At 38.0% G+C, this 19,177-nt stretch overlaps 1 protein-coding gene across 9 annotated transcripts in view; it reads right to left on the reverse strand.

Annotated features, from left to right (window-relative positions):
• Positions 1–217: 217 nt before the first annotated feature.
• The window catches only part of SOSTDC1 (sclerostin domain containing 1), a 56,926-nt gene continuing 37,966 nt past the window's right edge, over positions 218–19,177 (reverse strand). For 4 of the 9 annotated variants that reach the window (XM_027574234.2, XM_027574236.2, XM_027574232.2 and 1 more), the window contains 3 exons: positions 5,210–5,328; positions 4,091–4,487; positions 1,177–1,592 (listed from right to left, as the gene is read on the reverse strand). In XM_027574234.2, coding sequence (XP_027430035.1) covers positions 1,177–1,592; positions 4,091–4,295 — 621 coding nt within the window. In that variant the 5' untranslated portion in view covers positions 4,296–4,487; positions 5,210–5,328. Of the gene's footprint in view, positions 1,593–4,090; positions 4,488–5,199; positions 5,329–15,187; positions 15,282–19,177 lie in introns of all 9 variants that reach the window. The other 5 variants (XM_027574238.1, XM_027574235.1, XM_027574229.2 and 2 more) reach the window with 3 other exon arrangements.

Genomic DNA, 19,177 nt, shown 5'->3' on the forward strand with positions numbered 1-19,177 from the left:
AAGATTGTCTCTCTTCCTCTCTCTCCCCTCTTAACTGCAGAACTTTCTGTCAAAACTGAAATGTGACTTATCAAAAAAATCAGTTACTCTGCTACATATATTCTAATTTTTATAAACATGTACCTTTTCCATACATGTTAAAGGCAAGGACAATAGCTTTTAGCAGTGTTTATTTTTGTTAAAAGAAACTTATGGAATTAAAGGTTAAATCACCTTCTGATTGCACAGATTAAACAAAAAAAAGTATTACATATTTCAGCTTTACAAAGCATCTTATTGATTTAAAAAGATCCATACTATTGATAAAGTTCATGATGTCACATATATGTAATAAGGAGACTAAAATATTTATTTTACATATCTACAACATGTATTCTCATATTTCTAGATCAACCACAAATCATACAGGAAAATATTTAGGTACATGGAAAAGCTTCAAAACATAAAAAATTAACATTTTGAAAAAAATCACACGTGAAAGCTCATTAAATAATAACATTGACAAATAAATAGTTCATCAGTTTTACTTATTAGCTGCTGCCATGCATTTCTGGCATTCCGTTCTAAGCAAGGGTAAGCATGCAGGGTATAATTTCCTACTATGAGACTGTCAAAAGCTACAGGGCTGATTTTTGAAGTGAAATGTCACAATATCTTGCCCTCTTTCAAAGGGGATCACTCATGGCTACTAAACTGTTCCCATGAAGATTACAAAAAAAAAAAAAAAGCACCTTTCTGAAGTGTTACTGTGAAGACTCGTGGCAACTATTTTTTTTAACTTTTTAATTTTGAAGGGGTTTTGTTGGGGATGGGAGTGGGGATGGGTTGGGGAGTGCAGGGTAAACGAGAAGCCCTTTTCTGTTTTAAAAAAGTAACGATTCAGTGATGTATACAGTACCACCAGTCTTTCAAGAACCGTGGGGAATTAAATCTACAGGTTGCCTGGGGTTTAAATGCAAATCGCCCTCCTGGATATGCATACATCTTGAAAAACTGGAAAAGGAAAAGCTCTTCCCAAAGAAGGTCCTGATACTTAGGACAGCTTGGTGGGTTTGATCAAAGCAGAAAGCATATATTTTCAAGTAACAGAATAGCAATGGCAGGCTCGAGTCTTCCAAGCAATCGAATCTGTAAAGCAGATGGTTACGAGTCAGTCTAGTTCGGAGAGTCTGAGGTCTAACTCAGGCTGTGCTTGCTGGATTTGCTGGCTCTTTTCCGCTCTCTGTGGTGCTGGGCTGGCTTGGCAGGCGACATGCTCTCAAAGTTGTGACTGGACTCGTTGTGCTGCCGAGTGTACCTCTTACATTTGCAGGCAGTGACCACTGTGATTTTGTAGGTGCGCGTGCTGCCATCTTGGCACTGCAGCTGGATTCTCTGGGTACGTGTTTTGTCATTGACACACCTCCATTCCTGGGAGCTCCTCCTGCTCCAGTACTTTGTTCCATAGCCTCCTCCAATCCAGTTGGGGAGCACAGGCAGGGGCAAGCACTCACCAGCACACACCAGCTCTTTCAGAGGGCTAATGCTGGTGCACTGGCCATCAGAGATGTATTTGGTGGAACGCAGTTCCCGGCAACCCACTTGAACTCGAGCTGCAGGAAACAGAAAAGAATGTGCATTGAAGACAAGAAGCAAATGAACACTTAAAAAAAGAAAAAAGTAATCTGCAGTGACAAAAATTGTATCCAAATGATAGCAAACTGTTAAATAGAAAGTGAACCCCGACTTTATTTTCACAATGCAAAAGTCTGCCTGGATGATATAGAGATACTTTCATGAAAATTATCGGTTTACATGGCTATATATCTTTTGAAACAAAATAAACTAGGCCTGATTTCTGTTTTCATGGATAACGTTAGCTAACTGCTTACTAAAGTATTCGAAAATCCCATTTTTTTTAAGACTTATTCCCCAGCAGGGGTTAAGCAGCTCTTACACTTGTGTAAAATATTCATTCTTCAGTAAGCTAAAAAAGAGCATAACGTTCTTTTTCTCACAGGTCGTATCAGTTAATATTTGCAAGTGCTTTTAATTAGTTTTTTTTAATCTACTGGGAAAATGTGGAAAGTATTTAAATATTGTGGACAATGCATATGCTCTCTACAATATTTTGTTTCAATTAAAAATTCAGCTGCAGAGACTCATACATACGTATGTGTACAAAGTCTGACGTTTTGCATATCAAACTTAATAACTACATTTTAAACATAAATTCCCAAGCTATCTTTTAAAAACAAATATTAAAATGTTTGAAATGCAAAATGTCACTACAACTCAAAATTTGAAGAATATAAAAGCTCCCAAATCAGGAACGTATGGTTGCCATAACAACTTGGCTACATTTCCATGAATTTTATGGCAGAAAAATGCCTAACATGTCTGATTTACAACTGCAAAAGGAACCATGGTGTGTTTGTTTCCTGAACATTGGTCATGGCAAACTTTTTGTTTAGGTATTTGAATTTGGTAAGTATGTTCTCTAATTGGCTGTTTCTGGTTGCATGCCTTATGTAATTAAAACAAAAATTAATCTTGAAATATTTGAGTTTTCCTCTCCATTGCTTTGTTATCCAAACTCGAGGAGAATGGCCTATAACAAACTTGAAAAGAAATCAAAGCTTCTTAACCAGAAAGAATGTTTATAAGTACAGACTGCCGAAATTCGAAAGATAAAAACTCTAAGGATCATTGAAATGGCCTTGCCCTGAAGTGGAAAACCGAAAGCTAATTTGGAGGAGATACTGACTTAGGAGTTGTACTTTGTCTCTCTGCCTCAGTACTTTGGAGGTGAGAGATGTAGCCTAAAGGGATGCAGTAGTTTTAAGACAATTTATGTAGCTACACACACATCCGTACACAGTGCGGGAGTAAAATGAAAGAGCAAACTATTTGGCTGGTCAGTGTGCTCTGCCTGTGTGACTGATTCCAGCTTCCCTTCCTACATTTGCCTTAGGAATGCACCTGGAAACAGCCAGAGATGATTTTGACTTGACTAGCTTTTTGTTCCCGTGTACACAGGGACTCGGCTTTTTTGCAGTGACAGCTCAGTGACAATGAATACCCACCCCATTGCTCCGTAATCTAATAATAAGCAGATTCTTCCTGTGTACCTAAAAGCAACTCTCTTCACGAAAGTCAAAACACCTTGGTTTTCTCAGGAAGACATTAATAGTCATACTTGCTTTGCCTTTTTCAAGGTCAAAGCTACTTTTAGCAGTTGAATGGAGTTGAGATGGAGCAAAAGACGTGGGTCAGATTTCCTGGGCACTGTTTCTCTGTGTCTCTCTTAAAACCTGATTGTTAGCATGGGAACTTTTCTTGAAGGAAAGAAGTGAAGCAAAAGTTAGGAGAAGAAATTTGAATCCCTCCAACTAGTGGTTCATTAGTGTGTCAGTTGAGGAAACAGAAGACAAAACAAATACTTGCTGTACAAAATAGTATTGTCCTGTTATTATTTTAAAACTCTAAAGTCACAAAAGTTTCCCCAGTCTTTCACAGAAATATACAATTACCCAAATCTTGAACTGGTTAATAAGTAATTATCACAGAAAAATATGATTCTCCAGTATTTTTAGATACATCTCTCTTTTACACCAAACATCATCAAAACTCTCAACTATTTCAGTGGACATATTTTAGAAATCTGTGTGAACCATCTTTTTTTCCGGAAAGCCTGTGATTTCCTATACATACTTTGCTTAGTTATGTTTATACACTTTACCACAATTGCACATGTCCTGAAATACACAGAAACCAACCTGAGTTTCAACTATCCAGAACACTTTTTTAAAAAAATTCTCATTTTGCACGATTTTTAAAAAGCAACAGTTTAATTCCTAGAAACATTTTCTTTTTTGGATGCTTGATAGAACTTAAGTACACGCCTGCATTATCAAACCACTGTTTCAGTTATATTAACTTTGTAGGGAAGAATGCCAATCCACACATGCAGTAGATTACTCCCAGATTGTTTAGCAAAATATACATGGTTCAGGTTAGTTAGCAATGAAACAATTCTATAGGAATGTGAGCTAATGCTACCAAAAAAAGAAAAAAAAAACCCAAATCCAGGCAAGTAAAACACACTTACTGTTCCGATCCAGTCCAGTGTTACTGAAATGCCTGCCTCCATTTCTGGCTTGATTCATCGTGCTGTTGCTGCTGGTGTGTGCTGGAACAGGTTTAACCACATGTGAATAAAGGATTTCTGTGGCATCATTTTTAAAAGCCAAACAGCTTTTCATTAGGATGCATGCAAGGGGAATGAGATAGAAATGAATGGCAGGAGGAAGCATGGTGAGGAGAGGATTTGCTTGGCTGAAGAGCTGGTTAATTCCTTTCCTTCTGCTGCTTCTGCACTGTAACTGTGAAATTCCTCCTCAAGGTCCCCTTTATATATCCAGTGAGGTTTGGCGTTCATTCAGGTGTAAAGTTGTATAGAGCTTCAGAGTGAAAACACAGAGAAGGGGTGGGATCCCTACATGACCCTGCAAAAGAATTTTACCAATGGAAGAGAAGACTACAGAAAAGGAGGAGCTTGGTATACAAATTGCCTGAAATTTCAGAGTTGGGCTTCATCAGTTTCTGGGAGCTAAAGCAGTCAGGCACATTCTATAGCAACTCCAGAGTATCTCCCTCTCTGCCATTTCCTTTCCTGAATCTAGTTCACATTCGGGTTTAATTTAAATGAGAATGCACTGCTGTTCATTTGAAGAGATTTACATTCCCTCAGTTGTTCTGTACTCCCCTCAGATTTTAGAGTATTGAGGGTAGGGAGTGGTCTCGTCCCACATAATAGGAGGAATTCGTTTGAGTTTTGTGGGACTTGCACAAAGCACCTATTAAACATATTTTGTTTCTCAAGAAGCAAACCAATATATATTTTTTCCCTTTAAAGTATAAGGCACACGGAGCTCAAATCTGCCCCCTGGACACACTTAAATAATGCAGCTTTGATCTGCATGAGCCGCTGCTCTGCTAGGTAAATTATTGCCAGGGGTTCTGTGTGGAGAATAATGAGCATAGCTCTTTCTGCATTAAAGTGGCTACTATCAATTTTCATCTGGAAAAATATGTCACAATCATGAACATTCATAGCATGATTTTGCATGAGAAAAGCCATTTCTGACAGATTATGGCTTAGCAAATTCAAAATAATTTTTGCTAGGTTTTGCATGTGCTGCATAACACACGTTCTACCTGTATTTACCAAGCATTTTGTTCATTGCTTCCTTTGACTCCGCTGCCCACGTAAGAAATGAGTACTTTCCTGAACTTCTTTATCCACACCTGCAACAGATGTGCCATTTACACTGCGATTCTCCATTCCTTAAAAAAAAAAAAAAAAAAAAATCATGAAATTTCATCTGATTTATGGGACATTTTGACTGGAATAATTACACACTCCGAACCCTCTTTGCCGTTTTAGATCTATTTTTGCCTTTTGTGTGGTTCTGAAAATGACCTCATAGCATGGATATTTTGTATCTCTAGCCTTTATAAACTTTTAACAGCTATCCTATCTATCTACTTACCCATCTATCTACCTACCTATTACCTGCCTATCCATGGTGCCAAGTGGCACTATTGACAAGGAGGAATAGATAATTCTTTGTTGTGGGGTGCTGTCCTGTGAATTTAGCTCTACACCTGGCTTCTACCCTCTAGATGCCATTAGTATAGCCCCACCCCCTCCATTATAACAAAAAATGTCTCCAGCCTTCGGCAACTATCCCCCGCAGGCTAAAATCACCCTAGTGGAGAACTACCGATTATCTATCCATCTATCTCACTATAAAAAGAAAGTAAAATTAAGAATAAAAGACTAATTATTTAATAACACTAAGAAATTACGAGGGTTTTTTAGAAGAAAAGTATTATTATGGTTTTGTTATTTAAAATCAACTACTTGTCTTTTAGAGGTAGATACTGAAATATTCTTCGATGAAATGATACGATGTCTGGAGTAAACTTCAGAAATAATTTGGGAGGGGATTAGTTAGAAATGTGGGCGAGGCAAGACTGGTTTAAAATGTAGTTATTAAGTTTGATATGCAAAATTTCAGACTCTGCACACATATGTATGTAGGAGTCTCTGCAGCTGAATTTTTAATTGAAACAAAATCCTGTAGAGAGTATATGCGTTGTACACAATATTTAAATACTTTCCACATTTTCCCAGTAGATTAAAAAAAAACAATGTCAGGGTTAATGGTTGTTAGGACTGGATGGTGGATATTCTATTTACTCTTGTGTATATTCAAAATTCTACATGATCAAAATTTTAAAAAACTAAAGTAAAACAATTCAATTTAATGTGTATGGCTTAATAACAGATCCCTATCCTAACGTTATATGTAGTCGTTTATTCGAACATCTTTTCTGAAAAATAAGATAGCAGTTTACTGCATGCACATGGAGATTATACAATAGGCATCCATCTAAAATACTAACAAGTTTTTATACTACTTATCAGGGTACTTGATATTAACTATATGAAGTATGTTAATATTAACCATTGACCAGTAGACCTAATGCCTAAAGGAAGTAAGAGGGTCAAAGTAATCTAATCTCTTCCCCATTACCAGTGTGTGTGTGTGTGTGTGTGTGTGTGTAGGAGAAGACACTTTAATTTGCAGTTTATTATGGTGGGTTAATCAGTTTGACTGAATTTATTTATAATTGTTAAATCTGAGCCTAGTATTCTGCCTGATAATACCTCAGGCAGAAGCAAATTAGGGATGAGGGCAATATAGTTGGTGCATGTGGATAGGAAAAATTCTGAGCTCTTAGGTCCAATACTTCTCTGGGGACCAAATTAGAAAACTACTTTGATAAAATAAAAATAATCATAAATTTGGTATTTAACAGTTCTTCTGTCCAGTTTAAAACTATTTCATTAGGAATAACTACAAACTCTAAGATTATGGGTAGAAATATTTGATATAATTGATTAAGAAAGTATTCCCCTGAACAAACTATGTTCTTTTTCATCTCCAAAACTCTGTATGTACATGTTTCTCCTTCTGCTTGGAAAATCTTTCTCTAATACTTTCCTCATTCCCTTCTTCATTGGCTAATACATGTCTTTCCTTCAAATCTCACTTTTGATAGAACTAGAACCAAGGAAACTCCTTTGCTGTCTACCTCCTCAAGTCTGGAGTCATCAGCCCATCCATTGTGTCAGAGTGGCTAGTTGTCTGATGGCTTTGAAAGCCTTGTGATACAAGAATTATTATCTTATGGATAGTGTTGAATAAGTAGATAAATTAGTTGTTCAAGAAAAATAGAAAAAACTATCCTTTCACGTACTCAGAAACTGGTTAATATTTGTGGTAGGCAGTCATAAAGATGGCTCCTAATAATCTTCTACTCATGGTATTTACACCCCTGAAGCAATCTGCTCCCGAATGTGCATTGCACCTAGTCACTAACTGCTAATGAATATAATATAGTAATGAGATGTGAATTCTATGATTAGGTTACCAAAGGACTATGACTTCAGACTTCCTTACTGGCTCTAGCTCTCTCACTTGCTTTGCTAGGAACCAGCTACCATGATGTAAGCTTTCCTGTGGACAGTTGGCACAGGGGTCAAGGAATGGATGTCTCTTACCAACAAGGAAATGAAGTCTTCAGCCAAAGAAACCGTGAGGACCTGAATTCTATCAATAACCACATGGGTGAGTTTGAAAGCAAATCTCACAGTCAGTCTTTCAGGTGAAGCTGCAGCCCTGGCTTAGGCCCTGTGATGTTACAAAAGTCTTTAAGCCAGAGGCATTCACAAAAACTATGAGTTAATAAATGTTGTTTAAACTAAGTTTGGGGGTAATTTGTTACATATCCATAGATGATACGATATTATCTGTTTAAAAATGAAGATATAGTAATTAAACTAGTAATTTTGTGAATAATGTTAGAGCCTTGGAAGCTTTAGATGTGTAACCATTCAATATGGTGACTGGGCAACTTCCGTTCTTGGGGCTTTGAAACCCATTTTCCAGTCCTCAGCTGAGTTATCAATGTTGTTCTGTTATTAACTATCAAATAACAATATAGAATTACTACTATTGGTCTGATGGGCAAAAGCTGGAAAGTAATTTTAATGCTTTACATAGTATTGTTGATCATGTGAGCCCTAGCACTAGAATCAGAAAATCTAAATTTGAATATTATTCCTGCTCTTTATAATCTCTTTGAACTTGGTTATAGTTCATGAAACTGTCTAAGTTGGTTGCTTCATGTGTGAAACATGACCAAACTTACCTACCTCACTCAGGAATAAAAAACATGAAAATGTCTAGCATAAAACCTGGCCCAGAAGAAGTGTGGAAAAAATAGTCACTGAATATGGTTTAAGAGTACTGTTTCTCATTAGAGTCTTTGAATTTAAAAATGAGTTTGGAAAGATTAGAGAAGTCCCCAACAAATACAATTAACTCAATTTAAGGTGGAGAACAAAAGTTAAAAGGAAGGAGATTGTTTAGCTTAATTAAATAAATAATAAAAAATGTGTAAATGTTTTTTGCTTAAAAATAATTAGCCTGACCAATTGTTTCTTTTTTTTTTTAATCTCTGACAGGGGAAGAACCAGAATAAATTTTTATTTATTGAATGCAACAATGACCTATATCTGGTCCTCTGTGGATTTAAACTATGTTCAGAGAGTTCCAGTTAATAAGATAGAGCTTGTTAACTGGCAAAGCAATTGACCATCATCAGTTTAGAAGAAAAAGAAAACTACTATAGAATCCTCAAGCATAAAAATCCTTAAAAAGAGGATGGATTAACATCTTTTATTCATTTCACAGCATTATGTGTTGAGCCCAGTATTTGTCAACGACAGGGCAGGCCAGGGTCTGCAAAGCTGAATGGAGCTTGCTGTCTTCCTTTTCCCAAAAGTTCCTGTTTAGAAGTCCACTAAAGGAATTCCCCTTAACCTGATCCTTCTGTACGATTTTTTTCCTCCCTCATCACCTTTATTAGTTGTCTCTTTATTTTTATTTTGTTTAAATGCTTTTTGGTTTTATTTGTAAAATAAATGTGTTTTTGTTGCTGTTACAAGCTGCCCCAACATAGATAACATTTATTGATATAATGCCCAGTGTCACCTGAAATAAAACCCAAGTGGAAATTCCAACTCCAGTGGATGTATTTCTAGATGGAGTTCTCAATCTTGGCCCTATTGACATATTGGGCCAGATAATTGTTTTTTATGGGAGCTATCCTCTATATTGTAGCGTGTTTAGCAGCATTCCTGGGCTCTATCCATCAGACACCAATTGCACCTCCCTCACCTAATTGTGAACAACAGAAGTAGCTTCAGACATTGCCAAATGTACCCCTGGTGTGCAAAATAGGTCTGGGTTATAAACTACTGGTCTAGGCAAATTCTCCAGTAAACTTCCTAAAAATGCCAGCAAGCTACTATTAAGGAAAACCTCCCATGCAAGCTCTAGGGAGGAGGTGAAGACAGTCAGGGCTTCCATATGATTGTACAAACTAGGGAGAGTAGTAAGTTGTCCTTTCCACTGGCCTTTGCTACCTCCCACGGTAGGAACCGGTGTCCTCACCGTGCGTTCTGCTCATGCAAGTCCCTGAACTCAGTGTGACCAAAGTTGGTAGCATATTAAATAACCTGTCCCCAATAGTGGGAGCTAGAATTAGTTTTGTTCCACAAGCTTGATAGTTGTTCTAAAACCATATTTTACCTGGCAACTTGTTAAATATGCAAATTCTGGGCCTGACCTCAGACCTTGAGTCAGAATCTTCTGGCGTAGAACCCAGGAAACTGTGTTCTAACAAACTCTCCTAGTCATTGTTATACATGCCAACGTTTGAGATGCAGTGCTCTAGAATACACCTGTGCTCTGTCCCCATAGTCTCCATTACGGTTGCCTAATCTGTTTAACTAGGACTCTGCTCCAGATTCTTCTAGTCTGCACAGTCTGATGACAGCCGGGCGGTAAACCTTAGCTCAGTCGGCCAAAACCGGAACTCATTTTCTTTTCCTGTATTTATTTCTCCCTAGGGCCTGGATACTCTTGGTGTCTTCCAGTGACTGATTAATGCCTTGATCCACAGAGATGGACACGACAATTGCTACCTATAGTGAAATCATTGCTCACTAGAAATTTTGGCAGCCATATCTGATTCTCACAGATCTCAGTGTTGACCCAGATTTAGGCAAAATACTTTAATCACTGTGCTTTTGATTGTTGTCCACCAACCTCAGGAGCATTCCACAGACACCTCAGGCTCCTAGCCCTGGCAACATGCAGTCTGGCTTCACTCTTTCCTGGGGAATCTCTTATTCAGGTACCAGTGGGTCTCCTGGCCAAGCCTAAATCTGTTAGGTCCTTCCATCACTAGCAGAGACTTAATAGTTTGTAGCTCCCTGGTATGTCAGAAAACTGGAGAACAAAAAGAACGTAGTAGAGAAATGGGCCCAACACCACTACAGGCTTTTCTGGGAAATTAAGGTGCTGCAGAAATTTCTGATTTCAATTCTGATATATTTTTTAATTTTTTAATTTAATTTTTAATTTTTTTTCCAATTCTGATATTTTTAATGAAGTAATCTGCTTCTAAGTTATGTACAGGTGGAAGCTGTGGTGTAGGGGCCGTGCCACTACCATGTAGCTGGAACCAAGGGTATGTGGTAGGGAATATGGAAAACGAGCGTGACTGCATTGATTAGAAAGGGAGATTGGAGCAGGTCATTGACTTCAATCCTGCTTTGCGGGTTTGGAAGTTTGGATATAATTTGGTAGACAATGGAGAGCCATTGAAGGATGTGGATGTGGATGTGTGTTTATTTTTAATTTCATAAAATAAAAACACCATGTAACTTACACCCGGGTAAAGTGAGAGAAAATTTCCAGTACCCAGAAGTCCCCCTCCTGTCCCCTTTCCTAGTAACCATTTCCTTCCTCCTGGCTAAAATAAATGACTGTTCTGATTTCGGACGTCAGTTACTAATTTTGACTGGTCATTGTTGTATACTATTGCATCACATAGAGATCCACAATGTATTTATCCAGTCTAGACTGGATGGATTCTAGCTTGTGACTATTAAGAATAAAGCTGCTATGAACATTCTTGTACCTGTCTTTTGAGGCATCTATAGATATACATTTTGTTAGATATAACTCTGGTCATAAAATGCATGAGATTGAGGATGTTGTATATTCAACTTTAGTAAATAATAACAAAGAGTTTTCCCAAGTGATCTCATTAACTGAAATGTCCACTAGCCCTGACAGATTTTAAGCAGGGGAAGGCCAAGACCAACACCGTTTCAGGACACTGAGTCTAGCGGCAATGTAGGAAATGGGTTAGGTGGAATTACACTGGTCCACAGGAAGGGGGCACATTATTTCAAGAACTCAGGTGAAAAATAATAAAATCCTAAACTTGAAGGAAAGAGGAAAGCCTAGGAAAGAGATTAGAGACACTGAGGAGGTAGGTTTGCAGGTGGTTGGAAATGAAGACAAAGGTGAAAACAAAGTCTTAAAGCTGGGTGACCAGGAAGACTGAGGTGTCCGGGGAACCAGGACTGAAGAATTTATAGAGTTTAATAATGAGTTTAGGGGCGCCTGGGTGGCTCAGTCGTTAAGCGTCTGCCTTCAGCTCAGGTCATGATCCCGGGGTTCTGGGATCGAGTCCCGCATTGGGCTCCCTGCTCCGCGGGAAGCCTGCTTCTCCCTCTCCCACTCCCCCTGCTTGTGTTCCCTCTCTCGCTGTCTCTCTCTCTCTGTTGAAAAATAAATAAAATCTTTAAAAAAAAAATAATGAGTTTAGACTGGGTTAAGATGACATTAGGGTCCTGGTGGGAAGCCGAGAGAAATGGTCTAAAAGACAACTAGAATCAGAGCTCAAGAAATCTGTCTGGCGACTGACAGCAAGTTCAGTAGGATGCTTTCTTAGAGTATAATGATAGAATTTGGTTTAGAAACCTTTTGTCAGGTAACACTAAGACTTTCATTTACATATCCATTGTCATCTAATCCTGCCCCAGGTTTTTTTTAAATCTAATTCCCTACTTTTAGTAATTCCCAAGTAGTATGAACTACTGTGTAGATATATTTCTACAAGTTTATTAAATGTAAGCCTTATGTTTTATGTGAAACCATAAATAATAAACATCTCTCAACATCCCTTTTTTATTGCCTAGATAGTCACTGGGCTTAGTTCAAGCTTTCATCGTTATTTGTCTGGGCTGCTTCACTGATCTCTCGTCTTCCATTCTTATCACATTAAAATGTACTCTCCACAAAAAGATCCAGCAGGATCTTTTTAAAATGCATATCTGAACATCTCATTTAGGCAAGGGAAGCAAGGGCAAAAATGAACTATTGGGACTTCAGCAAGATAAAAAGCTTTTGCACAGCAAAAGAAACAGTCCACAAAACCAAAAGACAACCGACAGAATGGGAGAAGATATTTGCAAATGACATATCAGATAAAGGGCTAGTATCCAAAATCTATAAAAAACTTATCAAACTCAACACCCAAAGAACAAATGAGCCAATCAAGAAATGGGCAGAAGACATGGACAGACATTTTTCCAAAGAAGACATCCAAATGGCCAACAGACACATGAAAAAGTGCTCAACATCTCACAGCATCAGGGAAATCTGAATCAAAACCTCAACGAGATACTGCAAGCTGGTGCAGCCACTCCAGAAAACAGTATGGAGGTTCTGCAAAAAGTTGGAAATAGAGCTACCATACGGCCCAGCAATTGCACTACTGGATATTTACCCCAAAGATACAAATGTAGGGATCCGAAGGGGTACATGCACCCTGATGTTTATAGCAGCAATGTTCACAATAGCCAAACTATAGAAAGAGCCAAGATGTCCATCGACAGGTGAATGGATAAAGAAGAAGTTGTATATATATATATATATATATATATATTTATAATGGAATATTATGCAGCCATCAAAAGGAATGAAATCTTGCCATTTGCAACGACGTGGATGGAACTGGAGGGTATTATGCTGAGCAAAATAAGTCAATCAGAGAAAGACAGGTATTATATGACCACACTGATATGAGGAATTCTTAATCTCAGGAAGCAAACTGAGTGTTGCTGGAGTGGTGGGGGGTAGGAGGGATGGGGTGGCCGTGTGATAGACATTGGGGAGGGTATGTGCTATGGTGAGTGCTGTGAATTGTGCAAATTGTTGAATCACAGATCTGTACCTCTGAAACAAATAATATATTATATGTTAAAAGAAAAGAAGAAGAAGATAGCAAGAAGGGAAGAATGAAGGGGGAGAAATCAGAGGGGGAGACAACCATGAAAGACTATGGACTCTGAGAAACAAACTGAGGGTTCTAGAGGGGAGGGGGTGGGGGGATGGGTTAGCCTGGTGATGGGTATTAAAGAGGGCACGTACTGCATGGAGCACTGGGTGTTACACACAAACAATGAATCATGGAACAGTACATCAAAAACTAATAATGTAATGTATGGTGATTAACATAACAAAAAAAAAGTCCCTCACCCCCCATCATGCTCATGTTCTCTCTCAATTTCTCTCAAATAAATAAATCAATTAATAAATTAAAATAAATTGTTAGTTGATCCTTTTACTTGCAGAACAAACACCTTCATGAGCCAGCTACTCTCCTTTCTTGCCATTCCGTACTTATTTTTTTTTTAAGATTTTATTTATTTTTTTGAAGCAGAGCGAGAGAGACAGAGCACAAGCAGAGCAGATGGGCAGAGGGAGAGGGAGAAGCAGGCTCCCCGCTCAGCAGGGAGCCCCACGTGGGGCTCGATCCCAGAACCCTGGGATCATGACCTGAGCTGAAGCCAGACACTTACCCAATTGAGCCACCCAGGCGCCCCATATTTTATGCTTCTATCATAGTTTTTCATGCTCACCATTTGATTCAATGCCTTTATGCCAATCATTCCTACAAATTTTCTTTCCATTATTCAAAATTCTGTCCTTGGAAGCCTTTATTGAATATATGGACTAAATTAACAAATAATGAGAAACAAAGGAAAGGACAATTGGGGGAAAAGGAAGCTTTTCTGAACATGAGGGAGATAGGTCACTGAGAATTATGTATTACAATTTAAAATAATATAAAGACATTGATTTTAATCACAGTAAAATCATGGGATTTACATTTCTAACACTAATATATAGTGCAATGCGTTTAAGATCAGTAAAATTATTTAAAGTATAATAAAGTATTAAAGTAGAGAAAAGAACATATGCAGATTTCAGCACAGAATATTATTTAATTTATGAAACTTGAAAGAGAATACTGCTTTACATTTTTAAATTTTCTGAACAAGTATCCTTCCTAATGCTTTCATGCCATTAATAAGAAAATTAACCTGATTACTTCATAATATTTTGCCTATTGAAAGATTTATTGAACAAATACAAAAATTATTCTATTATGGAAAAGAGTCACATCAGATTTCTACCTTTTTAAAAACTGGGGTTAAGAAATTCTGAAAACACACATGCATGTTGTAAAAAATGTCAGTAGTTCATCGGGTAGGATAAAATCCACCTCTTTCCATTTCTCTTCCAACCCCACTGCCCAGAAATAATCACAGTCAATAGTTTCTTGTGATGTTTTCCAACATTGTCTGCATTTACGAGCACATTTAGGTATATGCATATGTGTGTATATACATACACTTATATATTTTTAACTTTTGTCATAAAGACTGGACCATGCTATACATTTCTCAAATTACATTGTATATCTAGTGACCTATGTTGGGCATCTTCATATATCAAAGCATACAGATTCATCCCCTTCCTTTTAACCCTAACATTGGATGGGCTATACGTATGTGACATAAACTATCCATTAATTCTCTACTGATGAAATATTTAGATTGTTTTTAGATGATCTCCTTTATATATGGGGCAGGATATTTGCTCTGAACAATTATTTAGTCCCTGTTTCCCCCTTTTCCTTCATCCAGGCAGTTGGGGAGGGGGTAGAATTGGGAGTGAAGGAGTGGAGTTGGGTATGTGTGCTTCACGAAAGACCGGAAGACAAGTTCTACTCTCTGACGGTGTACGGGACAGGTGGTTAGTCTTCAGAAAGGCATGAGAACCACCTTCTTTAGAGTTTCCAGGAGGGTATGTAATTCCAGAGCCTCTGGACCTAAAGGGAGCATTAGCCTGGACATGGATACCTTGGTAGTAGCCAGTGAGGAATGACTGCAGATGATCAGTGCCTAGAGGAACTTCCCGAGTGCCTTGGCCTTATGGAGGAAATTCTGCAAAGCCCTTGATGAGGCAAAGGGAAGGAGAGAAAGGAACATGAGGGCCAGGGTTCTAAATTAAATCGATTTAAAAATATAAAGAAATGCATGTATATTTTTATGTATTTAGTGTATATTTTCCCACATCTAACCTCCTATCCTGGAATTCATACCATCTTCATAAACATTGGCAATTTCCAAAATACCAAGCTATTTTATATATTTTGATATTTTTCAAGTTGCATTTTAATTCTGGAGACTTTTTATCCATAAGAGGATAGTGCCTTTTCATTGGTCAAAGAGAAAATTCCCATTTGAGATAGTGTTCTTTTATCTTGACATAGTTACATGTGGAATTTTGTGATATCCGTTTGCTCTCTTAAAATATAATTCCAACAAAAATAAACCATGCCTTTACTACTTTAAGGATCTATTATATCACTCTGATTTCACACTGACATCAAGCATAGTTTGGAACACATAATATGAAAAGAAAAGATTTAATAGTTTATTTTGAAGAGAAAAAGTAGTTTCTTTATGAAGAAGCCATGCCTGAATTATGACCATTAATTTTTTGTTTGCCATTGCTTTTTACCTTTAATTGGTACTTTTGCAATCTTTATTGAAGGCTTTAGCCTGGGTTTAAGGTTGGCAAAAGATTAAGTCAATTAAAAAGCTCATGGAAACTATTTAACCATTATTCTCTGATTAAGAAGCATTGATTAAAATTGCTTTCAACAAGGAAAGACAGAGAGGATCCTTAAAATGTCTATGGCTTAGAATTTTATTATGTCAACTAACAGTTTATATTGCCTTCAGGCTTCATTCTGCAGCCTGTTTATATAGCAGTTGGGGGCTGTTGGCCTGACAGTGCTTGGGGAGACAAGGCTCCTCTGTCAAACAGCCAAAGAAGAACTTGAAACAGACTGGGGAAAGTCCACTCCTGCCAGGACATCGCAAGCTGTTCAGTGACCATCTAAATGTCCTGCTGGGTTTGTTGCCATACTTGGTAGTCCCGGGAGTCTGGGTAGCCTCAGAAGTTGAGCAAAACAAAATACAACTGTGCGCGGCCACGCCCTAGGGTGACTGTCTCCGAATACCATGCAAGTCGGAGGCTGAGGCACTTGAAAGGCTTGCATCCCTGCAGATCAAATCTTCCTAAGACTGAGCCTTTAAAGACAACCCTTAAGCACATAAATGTTGTCATTTACAGCACTGTTTCCGTGCTATTTTACCTTTCCAATTCTAAAGGTGGCTAATGCACACGATAATTACAGTTCCTTAAAATTTATTCACTCTGGAGTAGATCAGCTCAGAAGTGTTGGCACAGTTTCAGTGTTCCTTAACAACTGCTTGCCAAACCACTCTTTGATCCAGTGAAATCATCATATGATTCAAAACAAGGCCTACAGCCTTTCAAGAATTCACATCTTAAATCCTCGTCTTCATTGCCCAACCTCCCCATGTTCGACCCAAAAACTGATTTTTCCTTATCAATGCCAAAAGCATGAGTTTTTTTTCCCTCCCATGGGATTAATATGCTTTCTTTGTTCCCCTTCATTTACCACTGTAGCTAACACATACTGAGTGCTTCTTATGTACCAGAGACTGTGGCTCGCCCTGCAGTGATAGAACGAAGCTACCTCCCTTAAATTCACCGCACAAGATAAAGACAGTCAAACGGATAATTACAGTATGGATCTAAGTCAGGGGAGGAGAGAATCAAAGACTAGAAGTAGAGCTCAAAGCCAGTGGTGAGGACCACGAAGATTCCTAGGGGACGTAGAATTCTGAGTGAAGTATTGAAGATCAACAGAAGCAGGCAAATGAAAAAGCAAGTGAAATGCAGTATTCTAGACAGAAGAAATCGTGTGTGCACTAAGGTCAGGCAGTGAGAGAAAGCACAGCCCTGTTTAGAAATGAAAACTGTCTTGTTTGGCTTGAAATGCCTCACATGGACAAGTTAGAAGAGAGGCAGGAGAATTAAGCACTGCAAGAGTATGAATAACCACATTTTGTCAACCTAGGGAGTTTGAATCTTATTCTAAAGTCAGTGTGGGGGCACCTGGGTGGCTTAGTTGGTTAAACGTCTGCCTTCGGCTCAGGTCACGATCTCAGGGTCCTGGGGTCGAGGCCCGCATGGGGCTCCCTGCTCAGTGGGGAGCCTGCTTCTTCCTCTGCCTCTGTGATCTCTCTCTCTCTCTGTCAAATAAATATAATCTTTAAAAAAAATAATAAAGTCCGTGTGGACCCCTAGAACATTTTTGAGCGAAGAAGTGACACAACTGGCTTGGGGTTCTAGATAGATAACTCTGAGGGATTGTAGAAGAATTTTAAATTCAGAAATATTTAGCATAGGGTGGGTGGACACACCTCAAATCAAATGGAGAACTGAGGAGAGAAGCCAGGTTTGGAAACAGGGCTGGGCCGAAACTGAGGGTTCAACCATCACCTCTGTGGGTCAGGACTACCATAAAGAAAGAAAAACTAAGGAGGAAAAACAGAAAAGGACAAGGAAATGGGGGAAATAAGGGGACCGGAGAACTGGAGACAGAAGAGGGGACCAAGAGGGGGGCAAGGGGGAAGTGATCTGGAAGAAACATTTGCTGCACAAATCATAGCTCTCCTCTTGGGGACAGAAGAGGGGCAGGGAAGTCAGAGTCAGGGTATTCCAACAGCGTTCTTTTTCTTCAAAAAGACACAAATTATTTTCTTTAAAAAAAAAAAAACACTTTATTGAGGTATGACTGACATAAAAAAAAAGCTGTACGTAGGTAATGTATATAACTTGACCCCTGTGAAGCTATCATTCCAGTCAAGGCCGTAAACTTCGCCATCACCTCCCGAAGTTTCCTCCTACCTCCTTAATTTTTTAAATTTTTGCCCATGTATTCTCTTTATTTCTGTCCCCGCGTCAGGTTTTGGGGTTTTCTTCATAACTGTGTGTTTTGTAAGTGTTGTCATAATCCTATTTTATGTTTTAGACCGCAGTTGAAATGAGTTTCTTCCATCATATTTTCTAAATGTTCATTGAAAAGCTGCAGAATTAGATCATTGATCTTGTAACTGACCACAGTACTGATACTGTGTAATACTTCTTTCAGTGACTCAGTATTTTCTGGTAATCACATCGTCTGACAATCATAACTTTGTTCCTGTCTTTTCGATATTTTATATTTCCTCCCATCATGTATCGGTATTTATTCTTCTAATTAAAACTTTCCCCTCACCAGTGTTAAAGCAGCAACAATGAGCAATCTTACACTGTTCCTGACTGAACCGAGAAACTCTAGTCTTTCATCCTTAACATTCATGCATGTAGTTGTATTTTAAATGGACACTTTTTAGTTGTCTCTAATTCTTTGATAATTTCAATACACTGGGGCAAACCTCTCTGTGCATAAATATTTGTATTTCTTATTGTTTCCTTAAAATGGGTTCCATGATGTTCAGGACCTGATGTCCAATTGTTTTCAGAGCTTCATGTACAAACTCACCTGCAGTGCAGAAGTTCCACCTTTAAAAGCCTTTAGCACTGCCAATTTTTTAAATCCCAGATATTTAACTAATAAAGAATATTTTAAAATTTAATGGGGGAAGAAATACTACATGTTTTCATTTCTTTGCTCATTACTGCATTTGGTGCTTTTTTTCATTTGTTAATTGGCCATTTTTAATTATTCTGCAAATTATTCCATGTTTTTATTTAGCTTAAGTTCTGAAAGCATAATAAAAAGAATGATTCCTTGATTATTGTATGTGCTCATTTTAGCACTTTGGTGAATAATGCCAATCGCTTTTCAAAAATATTCTATTGTATAATCATCAACCATATGTGAAAATGCCCATTTCTTTCGATCCAACCTAAACCTGAGCAGAATAATTTTTTACTGAATTGTCAATTTAGTAGGTGAAAACTAT

Source organism: Zalophus californianus, chromosome 12 (genome assembly GCF_009762305.2).
Source record: "Zalophus californianus isolate mZalCal1 chromosome 12, mZalCal1.pri.v2, whole genome shotgun sequence".
Taxonomy (NCBI): domain Eukaryota; kingdom Metazoa; phylum Chordata; class Mammalia; order Carnivora; family Otariidae; genus Zalophus; species Zalophus californianus.